The 22048-nt window shown below is 38.2% G+C and overlaps 1 protein-coding gene across 1 annotated transcript in view; it reads left to right on the top strand.

Annotated features, from left to right (window-relative positions):
- The window catches only part of LOC115630547 (neural-cadherin), a 154607-nt gene that overhangs the window by 118256 nt on the left and 14303 nt on the right, over positions 1-22048 (top strand). The window contains exons 12-16 of the mRNA XM_030527156.1: positions 12656-12799; positions 12933-13048; positions 13966-14130; positions 17904-18041; positions 19688-21011. Coding sequence (XP_030383016.1) covers positions 12656-12799; positions 12933-13048; positions 13966-14130; positions 17904-18041; positions 19688-21011 — 1887 coding nt within the window. The remainder of the gene's footprint in view (positions 1-12655; positions 12800-12932; positions 13049-13965; positions 14131-17903; positions 18042-19687; positions 21012-22048) is intronic.

Raw genomic sequence — 22048 nt, 5'->3', positions numbered from 1 at the left:
CTCGGTTGGTGCATTTACACAAAATAATTCTATATACATACATATGTATGCATGTTCATGAATGAATGAAATTTTAGAAATTCAAAATCGCATGTGATATCTGCATGGCAAGAGATAAGCCAAGCATCCGTTTCATTATTTGAAACGAATATTGGCATATATTTTCTAGTTGTTGGTTCGTTTCTCGTATGTGCATATATGTATGTGCATACTATACTATATACTATATGCATACTATAGTATATATAGACACACATTTATATAGTTCGGCTCATTGCAGAATTAATTTTGATTCTATTTGTTCTATTTGCTAGTTGAAATAAAATTTTAGTAGAAAGGCAGTCATTGAATAAATGAAATGGAAAATATACATAAATTTTTCAAAATAACTGACAGTAACAACTGTTCAGATATCAGACCTTTATTTATCGTTTTACATTTAAAGGGAGGAGGACGGATGGTAAATGCTCTTTAATAAAGAGCATCTCTCTGTTAAGCCTCTTAACAGAATGTTAAATTGAAGAGATTGTTTATTTAGAGCAGATATATCAGTATGCTAACTTAGTACGAGTTTTAAAAATTGAAATAGACTAAAACAGAAAAGAATTTTATGGACCCGTGTAATTGGGAACGTTCAGAGGGAGGAAAGACAAGACAAATAATCAGGAGTATGTACTTTACATACTTTAGAATCTTTACAAGATTTACTTTAGGATAGAGGAAAAACATAGAAATACATTTGATTGATTCGTAGATAGTTTGGAAATTGAACAAAATTGCTTTTGTACAATTGCCGCCAAGTAATAATAAATAGTTGTAAGCATAATTTCTGCTTTTTGCCAGACAACAATGTCATTAAGTAGCGACAAACCACAAAACAGAAATATAATCTTACCTATCACACTATTACGAGTAGTTTATAGTCTGCTGAATGATTAAAAGGAGCAGGTGGAATTAAAGGGACGTTATTTCTTTTCCAATTTCCTATCACCATATTACTTAATTGATGCAAAACCATATGTGCTGGAGAGCGCAATGAATATAGTCGTACATTAGGGATGGACAGTAAGAAAAATAACCACTGGCATATTTTCTTTTGCAAACATGTTTCAAAATGGAGCCGACTGCACTGCATAAACACAATTTATAGAGTGGCAGGGCAGGAATTCACATCAATTCCATCCACAAGCACGACAACAAAACCAACAAAATCGCGGCTATAAAAGCCAAACATTGTTCGTTGCAGCTGCTATGAAAACCACAGAAATGTATATAGATAGATAGACACGCAGCTAGCCTCGCTTGCCTCGAGACTTTTATGAACAAGCTCAATAGATATCGGTGCGCCGACTCACACACACAACAAAACACAACAAACACACAATCACATACATAGACAGTGGCACACTCGTCCGCCATGCAGCTCTATCTCTCCATTTGAAGTACATTTCAATGGTTTTTATGGCCATGCCAAGTAACAACATCAATCAAATGGAAAATATTATTGACAAAACATGCACATGACATTGTTGATGTGATTTCGTGCACATCGCTTGTGAATTTCCCCTCTCCTCCTGTGCCCTCCCTGTGCCCCTCGCCCCTTCTTTCTCCTTTAGCGCTCACGTTGCGCATAAAATTGCCTATGAAATTAAGTGACAAAGCGAAAAAGCAAATAAAAATCTCATATCCAATTGATGGTCGTGGGTGTGTTTATAAGCGACTGTGTGTCAGTGTGTGTGTGTGTCAGTGTGTGTGTGTGTGAGTGTGTGAGTGTGTGTGTACAGCGTAGAAAACTAGACCACAATTTTAATGTCAGTCCCATGATATGATAAAATAAAACACACAATTCCAGCACGAACAAAAAAACAAACAGTTCTACTGTGTAATAGTTTGATAAATTGTACTAAAAAATTGATTGATTGTATAAGTGTATGTGTTTGAGTATGTAGCCATAGACAAGGACGTGCAGAAGCAAAATTTGGTATTTTGTAGGCCACATATGAATGTCTAAGGGCCGTGCCTGAAAGAATGCTTGAATTTAGTTAAATACTTGTAAACATACATACTTTCTCTTTTGAATGCAATACATTAGTTTAATGTTAAAGTTGGTCTCTGTCCTTCCTGTTCGCACCAACCTAAAGGCTTTTGCTTCTATTTATATATATTAGTGTTAGGATACCAAACATAGACATGTTATGAGACTCTAAAATAAAATAAAATGGTAAACAAATTATGCATGAAAAAGGAAATCAGTTATATATTCTCCACCAACTTCATCACGTAATATATTCAACCATCCACAATCACTTTCTTTATTCAGTTGGATTTGGATTAAGATCTTTTATCTTTCAAGTATTCAGAAATAAGGTATTTCAAAGCTGAGTTTCTGCTAGTGGATAATTACATTTTAACTCTGAAAGTGTCTGCTCTATAGCAAGGCTGACGATCCTTGCTTCTGAATATTTCCTAAACTGCTTTTAAGGGCTCTGTGTTCCTGTGCCACTGGCTTTGTGAGGACTAACGCTGCAAAGCGGCAAAATGGTTGTTCGTGTTACAGAATTTGTCAATAATATGAATGTCTCACAGCACCGCACACAGCTCTGTTCGCACTGAAAAGTCCGAGCACACGGGCCTAATGTGTTCTATGAAAGTGTCCATGTCCATTAAGTAATTGTCTCAGATAAAAATGCATGTGCACACGCTTTCGTCCTAGGCACTGGCTACGGCATATCCCTGCAGTTAAGTGCCATGTTCGTGAGGATATGCGGTTGCTTTCCCTATTGTGCCTTTGGAATATTTTAGCCGCAACTTGCAATAGAGATCATAGCAGTATAAGTACGTGCTTTGCGTTAATTTTAGCAGCAAGATGAAATAAATAAATAAATATTTTCGCTCAGGAGGTTTTATTATTAATTTCCACCTACAGTCGACAAATAGAATAGAATAATTGAATTCGATTGCTTTTACATTTAGAGTTTAAAGAATAACTGATGCTAACAAATAGCTAAACTAATAGAGAATTTCCAACCGAATATTTTATTACCCGATACGCGTATTCCTTATAAAATGCTGTGTTAGGATTGAACAAAGGATGTAACAGGCAAAACAAAGTATATCTTAGCTTAATTATAAAAAATAATTTATTTATTACGCAGCTGTTGCCTTGCACCCACCTTATGGGGAAGACTTAACTAAGAAAGCAAAGACATTTCAGTCAATGGCGACTTTTCAACTTTAAGTCTGTTAGTCCTCGATTGTGCGTGCGTGTGTGTGTGTAATTTTGTTGACGTGTCTATAAGTCACGCTTGCCTTGCGTGTGTGCATGTGTGCGTGTGTGCATGTGTGCGTGTGTGCGTGCGTACGCGTGAGAGCATAAATCAATGTAATTAATGCGAGTTTATCAAACGGCGCGTCTGCAACTTCTGGCCTGCTCTTTTCCTTGGCTGCTGGATGCTTAATGGCAATCCGAGTACGATAATTATCTCAATTTGTGTGTATGATGGCATGTGTATATAAATTTATGTATGTGTGTGTGTATGTGTCTGCGTCTATCATTATTTACACGCATCGAATGAAACTCAGTCAAGGTCGGGAAAATCGAGCAAAGGAAATTTTATTAATAGCTTTGTAATTTGCGACTCTTTTTCATCATTAGTGTTGAGTTCATTGCCTCAGATCAATTAGGCAAATATTTGACTTTAAAGCCCATCGAAGCAGCTTAATTGAAATCGAAACTGAGTGGGTATATGGTACGAGGAGCTGTCATGTCTTCAACTGTCGATTTTCCTTTGCTTTTGTCAGCAAATAGTTCAGGCAAACAAATATTCTCGAGCGCCTTGGGGCACAGGTCAAGTTGTCTGCTTTGTGTCGTCAATGCAGGCCAAAAAGTTTTGCGCTGAAAGATACAATTTAATGCCTGACTGCCCAGTAAACTCATTTCGCCTGCTGCTGTTGTTGCTCCTTCTTACCTATCCAGTAAATCCTTAATGCTTGGTACGCACGGGAAAGTTGGCGTCGACTCCTGGACACCATCTATCGTGTATTCTAATGGTGGAACGGCGAGTGTAACTAATCAATGCGTGAATGTGCAACATATGCCGCTAGAGCACATCGAAAGGAGCACTCCACACATCGACACATCGACCTGTTTACAGGTTTCCACTTGGGCACTGTCCTGAGCTAGTGCTTGTGCCTGTGCTTGGTATGCTATTAAAAGTTTGGCCAAAGTTTCGCACATAATTTAAACTATGACACGAAGTAAAGAAGAGGTTACAACTTTGCCCTCCAACTGGCACACTCGCGGCAAAGTGTCAGCCCTGCCAGCACTGTGTCCGCCGTTCAACATGATTAGTCGCCCAGAGTTTGGGAGAGTGTGTTGGCTGGGCATAGTCGTAGTTGGGACAGCAGGTGCGCAAGTTTTTGCCCCATGATGAAGCGCTTTTAGGTGCACTGTCCATTTCCTATTACATTCAGGGACTTCCGTCGTTTTACAAATTCGGCAAGATCACCTTAAATGACAGTTAAGTGAGCGAGACACATTGATGGGTTAATGCACATGGCTTCACTGCCCAGCAGGCAGTCAAAGTTTTCGCACTTCAATTTGTTCAACTTTGTTAAGCAGTCCAAATTTTTGAATACCCATGCCGGAGCTACATTCAATGCGAAATATCCAAGCATTTTGCCACTTCGCACTAGGCAGAAGTCCAGAAATAGACACTTAATTCTGAGCCGTATGGTTGCATTTCAACATAAATTGCCAATATTTTCTGCAACAAAACCAAGTCGAATTCAAAGCGCTGCTAGGCTGCCTAAATTGCCTCTGGCCTTATAGTAACACTTAGAGAATAGTTTCAAAAAAGATTGTTTGTTTTTCAGAATGAGGCTGTATTCGATTGAACCTGGACTTGGATCTAAGGCTGGAGAAATGCAAAAATCTATCTGCATACAGTTTATTTAAAACAAAAAGTTATTAAAAGCGCTATGAAAGTAAAAAATAAACAAAAAAAGCCCAATATTTATTTATTTGAAATTCAATAGAAAATCATATTACTGCCAATTTTTAGAACAAAGAAATATCTTGACATATTTAAAAACAGAATTTAATATTAAAGAAATGCAGAAATACGGTACTAATCTTAAAGGGGTATTTTAGTCGCAAAAAAGGCGTATGTGTATTTATTGTTGCTGAGTTAAATGTAACAAAATGTTGCTGACTAAAGTACTAAGAGATTGATTAGATGAGAATACATGGTAGAGTTCGTTATAATTAACGCACAGAATACTAAAAGGAGAGTCAAGTGCAAAATTTGAAGCACAGTGTTTCAGATGTGGGGGCTGGAAATTTCCTGCGGCACTAGAAGGAACGAAGTTAATACAATATACTTGTATAATGTCGCCTGAAGGGATTTCTCCCGCCTGTAGCTTGTAAATTAAGATTAAACCTTTGTAGGCGTATAAAGTGAAGATAATAAAAAAATGTTTAACAATTGCCTTTGACTTGAGTTTAACAACAATTGTTTCGGATCCACATCCTTCTACATCGAAAATAAACGAACAAGATATATTTCTCGATTGTTGTGGTAAGTCGAAACCACATAGTATGCAAAACGTTTACGTTTTGGAAAATTTTTCTTTCCAAAAATTCTTCTTAAAAGCCACAACAAACAATTATACCTACGAACTGACTCTGGCAAAAAGGAAAAACAAAACATTTATTTGCTCGAATAGGTTACCCCGGTAATACAATATTTGGGTTCTCAAGTGCTTAAAACGTTTCAACTTTTAGCTCTTTAACTCAGGTGATTTGGGGAGTGCTTTGCTAACCGAGTCCGATATCTACATGTTGATTTGAAGGTTTGTCTGCATTAATGCTGCACGTATTTTCGTCAAGTGTAGCCAGGTACTTTCGTTTTTGGTTGGCCAGCTCGTGTTTTGAAGAGAATTATGAGCGTTGTGGCCGTTGGGTAATTGTGCAATTGTAAATGCAACTACAAATATCTGGGCAGCAGCAGCTTAAGCACATTTCAACATGTTGCTCTGGTCATGTTGTTTGCTTCCAAGGCAAATTGGTGGGCATGTGAATTTGTAAAAGTATGTCAGGAGCATCAGCAGCAACAAATGAAGACCACAGAAACCGACTTGTTTGCGTTTCTCAGTTACTAGGGAAGCTGTTGCTTTAGCAGCACTAAAAATTCCCTTTCTCTCGCAAAGTTCATATTGAACAAGGAGGGCCTTCATTGGCCATAAATCATGCTCGCGCACGTTGAAATTGAAACCCCTTTGACTTTTGCCCGAACCACCAATTTGTCATTGGGAAGTAAAATAAATATTTGGCCTAATTAATTCAGGAAATTTGGTTAATAAATTCTGGAACGCATGGAAAGTACGTGAATGGAATTTGTTGATTCGGCCCGACCCCGAACAATATCGGACAAAATTCATTGACGCAGTGTCTGAGAGTTTTGTCAATAGATTTAAATGTCTGTCGCCTGCACATAAACTAATTAAAAGTGCCCTTCGGTTGTTGTTGTTGGCATTGTCAGTGGAGGCGTCAATTTATCTTGGCAAGTATTCGTCTCCAGTTTCAGTCAATGACGTCGACAAAGATGTGTATTTTGAAGCGCCTTTCAAGTAACAAAATACTGCATTGAAGCTGCATGAATGACATCATCAGTAAGGCACATCTGTGCCGAATACTCGTAGTAGAAATGTAAATGCAAAAACCTCAAGCCGCAAACATGACAATCATATACATTACACAGAAAAATCAAGCACACATGCATGAAAACCGCAACACATTGTAGCACCTCGAGTGTTGCATAAATTTGTGCAACATAGAGGAATTCCCGCTCTATCCAACCATCTTCCCATCTTCCCATCTGCCCAGATGCAGGCAATAATAAAAGCCGAGGCAGGCAACGAGGCAGTCAACCGACAAATGCATTGCAAGCAACCGCAACAATTTTTATGACAGTTTAAGAATTGCAATAAAACATTTTGCAACAATTTAGATACAGAGCGCGTGTAAAGGCAGCTTACTAGCTCTGTTGTAGCTTGGCCAACATTAGCCATTGGCCACATTTGATACTGACTCGTATCTGCTGCTCCTACATGCATTAACTTTATGGCCGGCGACTTGAATGCAGGCAGAGAGGCGCTCGGCCACATTAAGCCCCATTAATGGCCGTCACATTTCCGCAGCCCATTCTTTTGCCCATTCCCGCTCCCGTCCGGGGCAGCGATTCATGTTTTGATTTCGTTCCATAGAATGTTGTGTAGTGCTCTCACTGGCCATAAAAACGGAACTGCAAGTCATGCAGCCGAACGAGTTGAAAATTAAAAAGTTTCCACCAGACCCAATGCTGCTGGCCAATTAGCCTTTAAAGCCGGACACGAACGCAAAACTTTTGTGCAGCAGACACACAAAAATCAAAAAAGTTGTGTCGTGGCCGGCATTAAATATCGTTAAAATTCATTCAAGTGCAAAACTTGATGATAAACTTTACCAAAAGAAGCAAACAGGCGAAGAAAGGCGAGAACGAACAAGGACACTGGCAAAGATTGCTAAGAAATATGTGCAAAAAATATGGCGTCTTCGATTTGACATTGTGCCACAGCACGTTCCCTGTATGTGTGTGTTTGCGGGTGCTTAAATATTGAGCATGTATTAGTATGCGTGCGTGCACACGCGAAAAGTAGCGAATAAATTTATGACACTTCATACGGCAGGCAGGCAGGCTGGCAGGCTGGCAGGCAGGCCGGCATTCAGTCAGCCAGTCTGTCAATGTGCAACTGAGCGTGGCATGCCTCGGCTTGCCACGGCGACAAATAAAAATGGAATACTATTTATTTGGCTCTCGCTCTGCCTCTTGAAACACAACGGAGCCACTCCTCTATGTGTGCTAAGTATTTTTTAAAGTCCACTTTGTTTTTGGCTCAATTGTCCTTCAGTCAATAAATGTGTCTGGTGTCTGGTAACAAGTGCAACAAACCCAACTGCCGTCATTGCCAATTTTTATGGCATTGGAATTCGATTTGTGCCAACTTGCTGTCCAATCATTGTAACAGTTTGTCGATGTTGAGAGTCAGCCAGATTGTCTAAAAAGAAAGCATCGAAATGGCTTTATTACAATCGTCAAGTGACTGCAATGTAAAAATTTGATGCCTTACACATACACCGTCATATGTAAATGGAACAAAAAAATCAGATTTATTGTTTCATCAATAAACAAAACAGGGGAAAACTTAAAAAGTACAATGTAAAAAAATAATAATAAATATAGATGTTGATCTAATAATATATCCAAATCACTGCCTAACTGCCCCGATTCGTTGCACAAAGTAGTCAGAAACTTATTATAAGTTGACCTAACAAAAGCGGAAAGTTTCTAGTTGGTCTGTAAGGTGTTAAACCTTAATACGATATTAGGGATCTAAAGAGGAATCAACAACTCCGACAGTCAATTTGTAGAGCAACACTGCATCAAGAATTCTCCTGCTATTATCTCACGACGGCCATGTTTATTAAACTTACGAGAACACCCTTTGAAATATTTAACCCGAGCCAGAGAGTTCTCTCTGACTTCCATTTCTCAAAATTTCTCTCATTTAAACTAATAAATTATCATATGGGAAGGCCAAACTTCTAGGTCACAAATAGTTGGAAATGGTTTCAAATGAATATTAATATTAATAGAGAATATTTCTCGAGGAATGAAAAACCGTAGTATTCTGCTGAGCTATGAATTAACTTTCCATTTTAAATAGTTATACAGCTTTCTTTCATAATGGAACTTGCTGCTGCACACATTTGTTTTTCTACTACTTACATTTGAACACTTGAATATTTTTCTGCAAATTTTCTAAAGTTAAATAACAATAAATTTTATATCCAAATTGAACGCAAAGGTTACGTATGAAAAATAAACCCCCAGAAATGGTTTTCATACAGAATTTTGATGTCAGAACTCAAAAGGCTTCTGAGGAATCCTGAAATGTTCATAAGTTAAACGTCGGCATTCAATCAATATTGAATATTCCCTTACACACACACACACGCACATGCACGCATGCAGCTTACTATGCATAAGTGAATGCATTTATAAATATATTGAATTTTTGTATAATAAAGTCAACGAAAAATTGTGCAGATTTAATGAAACATATTCGAGGCAGAAGCCATGAAAAACATTATGCAACAAAAGAAGCGTACAAAATTAAATTAAATTGCATTTATGAAAATTCATGACAGCTAATGCGTGCCTAAGTGAGCCAGCTTGAGGTCACATATGTACATACACTTATATACAAACTTACATAAATGCAAGCATCTACTTATAGCATATAAATATGTCTCTGTTGGTTGTCAGGGCAGCCGCTTTTAATTAAAAGCCAGCAACGTCTACATTTTCAACTAACAAACGAAAACAAGCCATGGCATTACATGCTTAAGCGCTTTTTCAAACACACACGCACGCACAATAAATATATATACTTGTAATATAGTACTTCTGTATAAAAACGAAAATTCCTCTCGGATGAAATGGAAAATAAATCAAAGACCTGTTGGAGTTTTAATGTGCTAAGAAGTTAGGTTCGCCTGCGCCGAAGCTTAATGTCCTTCACAATGCCTACAACAAAATGCTTTGTTTAATTTAAATGCGTCTCGAATTAAATAAAAGCCCTCTTGCGTCCTTAATAATAAGAACAATATCCTTAATATGCATTTTTGGGGCAATATCTTTATAAACAAACAGTTTTTTAATCTATACTGTTTCTAGATCATCCATTATGTAAGACCTATGAATGTGATATTATTGATCCTCAATTTAATGAGGTATAAAAACTCAAGAAGTATAAGTTTCTATTACGCTTTTATTCATGTGTTGAACTTGCCAGTCGGGCCACCCATAAAGAAGATATCTTCAAATGTACATCGATACATATCGATTCGATATGAAGAATGCAGTATTCTTAAATATACATACACAGGTACATATCGATACGATATTGATATAATTAATAGGTTAGCACCAAACAGATATACTGAGATCAGATGGTCGGTGTTGATATATTAATTGTATTTGTGTCCATCCAGTAAGAAATGGTGATTAAAATATGCCGACAGATAGACAAACTCTTCTGGATGCTACAAAATGCTTTGGGTGACAAAGCAAAAAATGTACTCACTGAAGGGTATTAAAAATCCTTTAGAATAAGTATTCTCTTATCAAGGAAATTCCTCGAAGTCGCCAAAAAAGTAAGACATTTGCGGATTAATAGACGTGTAAAGGCAAATAAAAGTAAAGCAAGTTAAGTAAAGGTGACAATAACATCAAAAAGCTTATCTTTCTTCGATTTAATGAGGAATCCATACCAAGTATAAGTATAGTGGCTCATCTTTTTATCTAACTCCCCAGTAATCAGTTATAATTTTTTTTTGTGGGATAAATTCCAACGATGCCTTGATTGCTACTTTAATATGCGGAAGCAGATTTCCATTTCAGGCTGCCTGCCAACTTAGCTTTCAAGTTTTAATTAAAACGAAATCAGGCGTCCGTCTACCGTCTTCAAGCGAACAGAGATTGGCAATCACAAACGCTCTGAAATAAATTGAACGCAAATGTACTAAAACATTTATTAGTTGTACCAATGTAAATGAACAGTACACAAATTATCACACATACGCCATGTTTGCCCGTTGCCTCATCCATGAGGCTGCCCACAAATAAATGTGCATAATTTTCACTAAATGAGCCACAGTGCTGAAAACATTATTCTGAACAAACACACAGGTGTGTGTGTATGTTTATTCATACATGTTCGTACATACTTTGTTGCCTTTTGGGCAAATCTGATTTGTGTAGTAAGTTGTGTAACGATGATTTGCCTGTGTTGTGGTCTGGGCGGGATACAAGTACATAAGTAAACTGTTAAACAAACCAACATACACACACACACACACGCACTTACATATATACTCACACTTGTGTATCCATGAATCCTGCTCAGCAGCCTGCTGTTAACAGCAAAAGTTTTGGCTACGTCTCTAGCCAGCTGCGCGTATTCACAAATCGTTGCTCAGATAAGTTTTCCTATTTGACTCTAAATACAATGCTGGCCAATCCAATCAATACCAAGCTGCTAAAGGAAGGTTCTATTAAGAACTGTGCTTCCTAGTATTTGAATAATGCATTATTTGATTTTAGGTTACGCTACTTGAGCCTAGCATCGAGATAATTCTGTAGCTAGGGAAGGAAGATCAGATCAAAAAATAAAACAAAAGCTCGTGCTGGGAAAAGGGAAAAGAGTCTATTGACCGAGTTTTGTTAATTTGGGCTCACTCGTTTCCAATGAATTGATATCTCTCTTGTCCTTTGTCCTTTGTGGGGTCGGGGAGGTCTGCTTCCGTCCGTTAGATGCATTTTTAGACACCATTTTTTCCATAACATTTGAAGCATTTCAAACTACTTTACACCTTTATATACTTACAATGGAGTGAGATTTAAATAAAATTTACATTAATAGCAGAATACTTTTGGGACTCACTTTTCGGTTGTGTTCCTTATAGATCTTACGTTTAAGGATATTTTTTGGAAAAATAAATTAAAATCAACTTAGAAACATTTCTATTATAATGATGTATCAGTCTTTAATATCGCAATAAGAATTTCATCTATTTGAAAGCAGTCGTCACACTTTCGGAGCAAACTTTTAAATTTCTATTCATTCTACAGTTAAAAGAAAAAGATTTAAAACAAGATTTTAACTGATTTTGCTGTTTTTCATTTCTATTCCGCCAATTGGTTGGAAACTCTGGCGTACCTATTCAACTGCCTGCTGGTATACATATATTTTCATGAGACTGCAAAGTGCTTTCGTTTGTTTAATACATTTAATTAAAGTAGCTGTTGCTGGATCTGGCTGTGCATTTGTTGTGATTGTTACAATTATAAATGATTTATATAATTTACTTGGCCAAGTCTTGCACCATAACAATTGCATTGTCTGGGGCTTTGTTTACACTTGGCTGAGCATTTTGTCGGGCTTGTTAACTTATTTATCGGACGCATGTTGAAGCAATGTGAAGTTTGTTTGATATTCACTTAAGTGTTGCTCTGACTTTGTCAGTGGATGTAATATTCAAATCTTACTACAATCCGATAAATTACATCATCGGCAAGGATACGAAGAAAGGCCAAAATGGCAAACAGAACTTTAACAAAGTGTTTAATATGCAAAACGCGCTGCTGTCAGACAAGCACATAAACATAGGCGAGTAGTATAGCCCCATGCCAGTACTAAATAAAATTTAGAAAAAGATTCCACGTCAATAACAGGCGTCAAATTGTTGCTCAGTCTAACGAAACGAACAAACGGCAGCGACAATTGTCAGATACGAACACGAACACCAACATCGACATCGACATACAACTTTTTGTGTCGTGGCTGAGAAAATTTCATTCATGTGTCTGCGACGAGTGTGAAGTACGTGATAATTGCATACTTTTGAGTGCAGACAGAGAGACAGACGAGGAGCCGAGGAGGGAGTGCCAATCACCAAATACAGCAAACTTTGTTTAGTGCGCTGTCAACTTAATGCCAACACAAAATTTAACTCAAATCTTTGTTTCCTTCCTTCCCGTCCCACCCGCAGTGACGAAATTCATACGCATTGGCATTGCCGATAAAAACGATAATCCGCCCTATTTCGACAAATCGCTCTATGAAGCGGAAGTGGATGAGAACGAGGATATACAGCATACAGTGCTTACAGTCACAGCCAAGGATCATGATGAGTGTAAGTATATATTTGCATGACTGCCACCCACACACACGCATACACTTGTACGCACACACACGAATTTTTTGGTCTAACGAAAAATGTCGTCAATTATTTTCCACTCACACACATGCTCTTTGGCGTCTCACAGCCTCACGTATACGCTATGAAATTACCAGCGGCAACATCGGCGGCGCTTTCGCGGTTAAAAATATGACGGGTGCCATCTATGTAGCGGGAGCCTTGGATTATGAGACGCGACGCAGGGTAAGTACAATGGGTGGGTGGGCGTTGTTTCCGCTTCTTTTCAGCCCACTTGCGAGTGCTTATTATTGTCGTTGTTCTTGTTGTTGCTGTTGTGGCAAATTCCCGAGGAGGGCGTAGTATTTATGACACTAGATGATCCCTTGGGTTAATTCAACTGTGAAATTTGTTTACAACAGCAGCAAACAAACACGACATCAGCAGCAAAAAATTGAGGCAATCTTTAATTTCTTAAAGATATAAAAAAAAACAAAAGAAAACAAAAACTTACAATTCATTCAATTTGCAATTCTCTCTCTCGCCGCCACACTTCAACGACGACTTGCGGCCACTATAAAATTCATTAAGAAAGTCAAAGGAAGGGGCGGGCGTGTAGTGGTGCCGTTTTTCTTTTGAATTTCATTTACGCGCACTTTTCCATCGCACCGCGAGGCTTGTTAAATATTTAATAGTTCAACAAGTTTAGTTACAAGCTGCGTGCTATGCTCTGCCGTGCTATACTCTACTGTGATGTGCTGTACGGTCAGAAAGTCAAATAGAAAATGCATTCACAAAGCAATTGGCCACACGAATGAGCGCGCTCAAATTAAGGCACGTGGGAGCGAGAGAGGAAGCATTAATTGAATTTCAATTCAAACAATTGACCAAGTGCAACAGTGCAGCGATGCACGCGGCCGCAAAACGTGTTGCACAAAGTTCTGAGCTGGCAATACAATTTGTAAGAATTTGTAATTGGATTGGATGGCTTGTAGCGAATGGCAAGCGAGCGAACGGACGATAAACTTTTCCGAACACATGCAAATATTTGACAGGCAGCAACAATTTAATTAAAATTAATAATGCAGTGCGCAATTTAGTATTAAATGACTGCGATTTAATCATGAAATTCCCAACCCCACCATTCACACGCTGCGCACCAGTATGAACTGCGTCTGGCCGCCTCCGATAATCTCAAGGAGAACTACACCACTGTAATTATACATGTCAAGGACGTGAACGACAATCCGCCGGTGTTCGAGCGTCCCACATATCGTACGCAAATCACAGAAGAGGACGATCGCAATTTGCCCAAGCGCGTCTTGCAGGTCAATCAATATATCTGTCTATATATGAGCGTTCTTTTGAATGATTTTGTCATGAGTTGTCATTGCTTTGTTTAGTTCACTATTTTTTAGTATTTGCTGCATTAGAATTCCTTATAGCTGTTCTGCATATGCACATCAATCATACGCCATGTTGCCGCCACATGGCCTCACCGAACTATTTTATTTCCATTTTACTTAAAGTTGTACTGCATGTCTTGATATTTGTGCTTCTCGTTAAAACAAAGTTGAATGAGTTTATTTCATAAAATGTCCATTGAACTGCAATTGGCTTAGTTTAAGAAAACATTTTATTTTTATTTCATTTATTTATTGCCGTTCTTCTCCCTGCCCTTATGATGGCAAAAAAGCACCAGTTGGTTTTTAAAATAAATGCAATCGTTCGACTATTGGCATTTCACAGCATTGCAATTTTGCAGCATTGTGTCGTAAAATTCCACAACTTTTCGTCGTCCCTAAAATTTGCATCACTTTTTTCTGTGACATACTTTTTGCTGGTCAGTAACATTTCGTATTTGTTAATTATTTGCTGCTGTTGACAGTGATGAATAAAAAGAAATGAACTGTAAGGACATTTGTTAAACCAAAACAATATTAAATTAAAGAAAATTTATATCCTTGCGAAGCCAATGAGAGTAATGCTCTTATTTTGTACAAGGAAGTGAAAATCGTGACAAAAAACTTGCTGACTTTTTCCAGTTTTTGTTTGTTTTTGCGTTTGCATTTATTATTTATTTAAATTCTCCAATTCCTCCTCATGAGAAATTTAAGTATATCCATATGCGAGTCATGGAAATGGAGCATGCTGTAGCAGATTTCAATGGCAGTAAGAAGTATTGGTTAGCTGCACTTTTCAATAATTAAAATATACATTATAGAAATAAATACTAAATTCTTAAATGATACTATTTTTCATGCCAATTGAAAAAAAGTTAAGCTTTTAGATCAATTTAAAGAAACGGGAGTATTTTTTTAGCCGACGAAGTGGAAAAGGTGCTGTCCATTTGATTTAAATTTATAAACTTAAATAAAATTTGAAATCTCTAGAACGCTCAGTGTCATTAAAATAAGCTGTGCAATATTTTTTTTATTTTTTATAAATCTTAAAATCTTAAAACTAACAGAAGAGAATTATGGGTGCAATATTTAAATTCGGTGAGTCTAGGTAACTTATTTGCTTTGCTTGTTTTTACAAACGGCAGACTTAATCCATAATACTCTGCACGCAATGGCAAATGCACATAAATTGTTGAGGCCGGTTATAATACTGTGTTTGCACAATTATTGCACAACACGCAACATCAGCTTGTGTTTCAGTAAAGGAGCAATTAAATGAAAAGCAAAAATAGCAAAAGTGATGAAAATAATTGAGCAGGAATTGGATTTTTAGAGCATGAAAAGCTACTCAAAAGCAAAGCAAATAAATTGTTTCGTGTGCTTAATGCGTTCACCAAAAGCACACTCTGCAAATAAAAAAAAAATCCATTTATGAAAAAAAAACGAAATGTATAATAACATTCGAGTATATAGTATGTAGCGGAAAAAAAGAGTTGCTTTCATTGCTTACAAATTTTGTTAATGCATAATTAAGTAGATATGCCGATAAAATGATTGCATTTCAATTGGTGAGCAAGCGTGTGAAATTAATGCGAGAAATGCAAATGAGGGGACAAAAGTATTTCAATGGCGTTGACGGGTGTTAACTGACAGTGGCTGTGAGCAACGCTTTAGGCTCAACATCAGCCCACAGCTGCACTTGATAGACCAGCCAACCCAGCCACTTATACATACCATATGGCATTTTAATTTAAAATTTACATATGTACAATAATTTTTACATTTCTATAGTTTATGCGTATTTAAAATATACTGTTGATTTATTCACCCTCTTTGTGTTTTACCCGTTTTTCATTTTTTTATATATATTTTTGTTTTTTGTTTTTACGACAACGTGCTTTATTTAATGCTTACAAACACAAACAACACACATACTCGTACACACGAACTAGTATGAACTAAAATTGGTCGCCTCGGACAGTTTAAATGAAAACCAAACAACCATCGTCATAAATGTGCGCGATAAGAACGATCTGCCTCCAGTCTTCCCGCAAACTCTGTACGAGCGCACACTCAACGAGGAAATGGCCACGCCCTTCACCATCATGCAGGTCGTTAATTCAACTACACTCAACTCCTATTGTATTAACCCACTCTGTACATAAGCAAAAGTGACATTAAATACTTGTATAACTCCTCTACATGCAAACATACATACTTGTACATGTACTCGTATTTGCCAACCACAACTCATTACGCTCATCTCTTTCTGTCTCTCTATTTGTAACTTCTATGTACAATATATATGTATATTTTAAATAACATAACTATAACACAAACTACAAGCAAACAGATAAATAATGAAAAACACGGTGTCGTCGTTTAAACGATATTCATAAAACAAATGAAATCAAATTGAAAGGAAATCCCGCCAGCGGTCACAAAGGTGGCGGCATTTAGTATTAACGGCAATTTCATTAATTTTATTTTCAATTACTTTTAGCCATTTGTTTTGGCCTTGCATGGTTTTCCATTGTAGCCATTTTGTTTGTATGCTTTCCGGTCAGGTGTCTTTGTGGTCTTTAATTGTAAATACTGTAGAACTGTTGACAGAATACGAATACGCTTTATTTACCTACTAATATTTTTTCCACATTTACACAGCTGCTGGTTGTATTTAGTGCTTGTTATTAAATTATTTATGTGACACAATTGTTCGTTTAAAACACACTGCCTGATTATATTTTTGCACAGATTTGTTTTGCGGTTTCATTAAACGTACTAGTTTTAAGTGAGATTTTCAGTTTAATACTTTGTTTGTGGTGACCGGACGCTTAGCCGTAATCTGTGCTCTAATTTAATTAGACTAAGTATATGGACAAAAAGTTAAGCCCTGTGGTCAATATTAAACCAAGCTCCTACTCCCCTTTCTAAAGATTTCTCAATATTTCATTTTAATCTCTAGCATTGTCTGTTCACATACATTTATTTGGGTTAAGGAAAAGATTAAAAATAAATACGTATTTAAATTTAAAACCTTTGACACATTACAAGTATAAGCCGCAACAAGTAAAATAATTAAAGAGTGTAAGACTTGAAAGCGCTTAAACAAATGATTCGTTGACTTTGTGTCTTAATTAACTTACAAAGGTGGCGAAAAGTAATTGTACCCCTTCTAAAGAATTCAAAAAGCTGTTATCGAACGAATTTTAGTTTATTAGCAGTCCTTTAAAAAAGTTAATTAACAGTTGCTGGATGTAAATATTTAACCCACTAATTTATTAAGCACCACCTTACACTTAAAGATACCCGACTTTCTTCGAAGACAATTATTTCAGTGTTCTTCAAAGTCACAAGAGTTGTTTGTATTTAAATGTGACAGTTAAATAATGATACTTTGTATATTTTTTATGATCGAAAATTAACATCTATTTGTTAAATACTTAACAATCTTAAGTTTGTAGTTGTGTAGTGTAGTCAAGTAATGTAAATGCTCACAAAACTAACACTTTAGCTATACTGCTAACGCAATTTCAAATTATTGTTTTTAAATTTATTTATTTATTTGGATTGTTCTTAGCATATGCTTTGTTTAACATAATGTCTTTATTTGGCCAACTTATTGAAATGTCAGCAAAAACTAATATGCAAACTTATTCTTCATTTTCCCACTGCAACTACACTGTCCTGGACTATAGGTCACAGCCACGGATGGCGATAAGGATCGGCCACAGAATATTGTATATTTCCTGACTGGTCAAGGCATTGATCCTGATAATCCGGCCAATAGCAAATTCGATATAAATCGCACAACCGGCGAAATATTCGTGCTTAAGGTGAGTCTTAACTTAAAAGGCGCTGTAATTTTAATTATAAGATATATATAACCAGACACACCTACAAAGACACGGTAAATTGCCGCTCGGTAAGCCGCAGCAAGTGTGGCTGATACAGCAAAAAGTGAAGGAAAAAATAAATATTGCATTTAAATTAAAAAATTGCCGCCGCGCCTGCCAAAGGACGTCTGAACATGACTGCGAAGGCAGCGCCCAATCAACGGGCACTTAAGCCGAGCGAACGTGCGAAACTTTTCGCGTGCTCATTATTTAACATTCAGCTTCGATTTGGGTTGGAATTGGTCATGAAAATGTGGTTAAGTCGCACCTACTCAACAAATATACGCCATAATATGGTGCAGTCTGTTTGGCGAATTTAAAAAGCAGAGACAGTTCACATATATGAGTACCGCTTTAAAGAGCTCTAAGCCATAATAGCTGCCAATGGCATTCGCATTTCCATTTAGTGCATTATAAAATAAATTGAAATTAATTACAAACCCACTAACACTAAGCTCTCAGCTCTCTGCTCTTTGCAGTACAAAGCAAATATTTTAAAACTAACTGAACAAATTTAGTGAAATTCCCATGCGAAATTCCAGAAAATAGAACGCATTTGGCCAGCAAGTCCCACCAAAGCAGCGACCAATTTGGCAATTTTGTTGCAACAACTGCACAGTTGCATTTGCCGCGACGGCAGCTATTAACAAAAATAATTTAAACATATATATACTTGTATATATCGTGTATATATATGGGGTAGTTTAGAACGCACATGTGTGCCACACAGCATGCTCTAATAAAATTATAATTCCACATGCGAGCAGAACATAAATCTAATGTGGAGCCCAGTCCGCGCAGACGCGCAGACACCCAGACGGCTGAAGTAATCCCTTAAATTGAAAATGTCATAACAATGACGAAAAATTTGTCATGCAAATTAAAGCAACAACGCATACAAATATTTTTTATTTAGCTTGTCGTTGGGTAAGGATATGGATATTTTACATATGTACGAGTATGTACAACGATGTACAAACAAATCCAATGTCAACGCCATGCATAACACAATAACAACAACAACAGCAGCTTTTACTATTGTTGCTGCTACGGCTGCCCTTGCTGGGTTGCCTGTCAGTTGTGTGTCCATGGGGTGAAGGGGTCAGAGACAAGCATAAGCGTTACGACATGAGCCAAGAGATACAAAAGTGCTGATTAAAAATAACATACACATACTCACATTTTTTGCGCTTTTTATATAAAAGGTAGCTGCTTCCCATCTCCCCACCTCCTGTGGGCATCACTTGAGCCGCCATGAATGCATATCAAAGTCAAAATCAACATAAAGCAGCAGGGGATGGGGTTGGGGTCGGTTGCGAAGCAAGGGGTAGAACGAAAGAATTGGATGAAGGGACACCATTGTGTGGCAACGAAAGGTTAATTTTATAGGGTTTTGGGGAACGGGGTTGGGGGGAACTCACAACAACAATGTTTTCACTGATGCTAATCGGTTTTGTGGCCATGACAGCTAAAATTATATAATACAATGGACACAGGCATCCATATACTACTATGCATGCATAATACAAGTACATAATATATGTAGGTGTATACACATTAACTCGAACTTTTCCAACCACTTACAGCCTTTGGATCGCGATCAGCCCAATGGGCGGCCACAATGGCGCTTCACTGTTTTCGCACAGGACGAGGGCGGCGAAGGACTTGTTGGCTATGCGGATGTGCAGGTCAACCTCAAGGACATTAACGACAATGCGCCCATTTTCCCGCAGGGCGTCTACTTCGGCAACGTGACTGAGAATGGAACTGCCGGAATGGTAGTCATGACCATGACTGCCGTGGACTACGACGATCCCAACGAAGGATCGAATGCGCGCCTTGTCTACTCAATTGAGAAGAACGTGATCGAGGAGGAGACTGGTTCACCAATTTTCGAAATCGAGCCGGACACCGGAGTGATAAAGACCGCTGTCTGCTGTTTGGATCGTGAACGCACGCCCGACTATTCCATACAAGTAGTGGCAATGGATGGCGGGGGGTTAAAGGGTACTGGCACGGCCTCTATACGTGTCAAGGATATAAACGACATGCCCCCGCAGTTTACAAAAGATGAGTGGTTCACTGAGGTGGACGAAACGGATGGCACAGCACTGCCAGAGATGCCTATCCTCACAGTCACTGTGCACGACGAGGACGAGACTAACAAGTTCCAGTACAAAGTGATCGATAACAGCGGCTATGGTGCCGATAAGTTCACCATGGTGCGCAATAATGATGGCACCGGTTCCCTGAAAATTGTGCAACCGCTTGACTACGAGGATCAGTTGCAGAGCAATGGATTCCGTTTTCGTATACAGGTGAACGACAAGGGCGAGGACAATGACAATGATAAGTACCACGTGGCCTACTCATGGGTCGTGGTCAAGCTGCGCGACATTAACGACAATAAACCCCACTTCGAGCGAGCCAACGTGGAGGTTTCCGTGTTCGAAGACACCAAGGTTGGCACCGAGCTGGAGAAGTTCAAGGCCACCGATCCTGATCAGGGTGGCAAGAGCAAGGTGTCCTATTCCATAGATCGATCCTCGGATCGTCAGCGTCAGTTTGCCATCAATCAGAATGGTTCAGTGACTATACAACGGTCCCTGGATCGCGAGGTGGTACCCCGGCATCAGGTCAAGATCTTAGCCATAGATGATGGCTCACCGCCAAAGACGGCAACCGCAACGTTGACGGTAATTGTGCAGGATATCAACGACAACGCGCCCAAATTCCTCAAGGACTATCGCCCTGTATTACCGGAGCATGTACCGCCACGCAAAGTGGTCGAAATATTGGCCACAGACGATGACGATCGTTCAAAGAGCAATGGACCACCATTCCAGTTCCGCTTGGATCCCAGTGCTGATGACATTATTCGCGCATCCTTCAAGGTGGAACAGGACCAGAGTGAGTATTCATTTATTTAATATTCATCTATCAAACTCTGCTCTGCTCTGCCTCTCGAAATTCTATACACTTACCAATTATTTGCAAACTGCTGCACGTGCCTCCAATGACCTCACAATGGCTTTGACCATTCGCAAAAGTTTCGGGCTGCAATAGAAAAGTTGAACGCATATTTAGGTCAAAGTTTAAACAATACACAAGCGTAACATTTGTTGGCGCATTTTTCGTATTTGTTACTGCTCTTGCTATTGTTGCTTTTATTGAAATGTCCTTACAAACTATGTGCAGACATGTGTGTATGTGCATATACATAAATGATTACACATACATACAAGTATGTATGAATGTATATGGGGAGCCAACTTTGGCTTGTCACAGTGCGAGTATATGCTAGACTCGTACATACATGTATACATTCACATGAAATGCTAACAAAAGCATAAAAATGCAATTACCCCAAACCAAAATGAATAGCATGAAAAGTAGAGGCCATAAAACGAAACCGTAAACCGCGCTCTTACACACCCAACCGCCCACCCACCCACACACGTTCCGGCATACACACTACGTAAAAATTTAAATAAAATAAGCAGTGCCAGCCAAAAGTCAGAGACACACGGACACTACCCGGCTTGTACCTGCGGCTCCTTCGGGTATGGGCTAAAATGAAATGGCAAATGCACAAGTTTTCAATTAAATTACCTGGACAGGTAACCAGACTGGCGACCCTGCCTGCCACCCACAAGAAAAGCCAACTACATTTTTGTCTGCCTCAAGCCCAGGTCCGTCTTTGTATAAACCCTCAGGGGCATTGGCTGCTCCAACGAATTCTAAGTTAATGCGGTACAGTAAGCAAGTTGACCAAAAACTGGACACGATATTAAAACTTTGATATAACGTGGATTCATTTCTGCACATCATTATGATCAAATCGAAATAGATCTACTTGTATTCAAAAAACTAAAATCCATGCACTATCACAAGAAGTAGCTATATTAAATCCCCAACTATCCACAACTTGAATTTATGCAAGAACA

Source organism: Scaptodrosophila lebanonensis, unplaced genomic scaffold, assembly GCF_003285725.1.
Source record: "Scaptodrosophila lebanonensis strain 11010-0011.00,11010-0021.00 unplaced genomic scaffold, SlebRS2 tig00001410-arrow-pilon, whole genome shotgun sequence".
In the NCBI taxonomy this organism is placed as follows: domain Eukaryota; kingdom Metazoa; phylum Arthropoda; class Insecta; order Diptera; family Drosophilidae; genus Scaptodrosophila; species Scaptodrosophila lebanonensis.
Note: the sequence above shows the minus strand (reverse complement) of the source record. Positions and strands in the feature narration are given on the sequence as shown.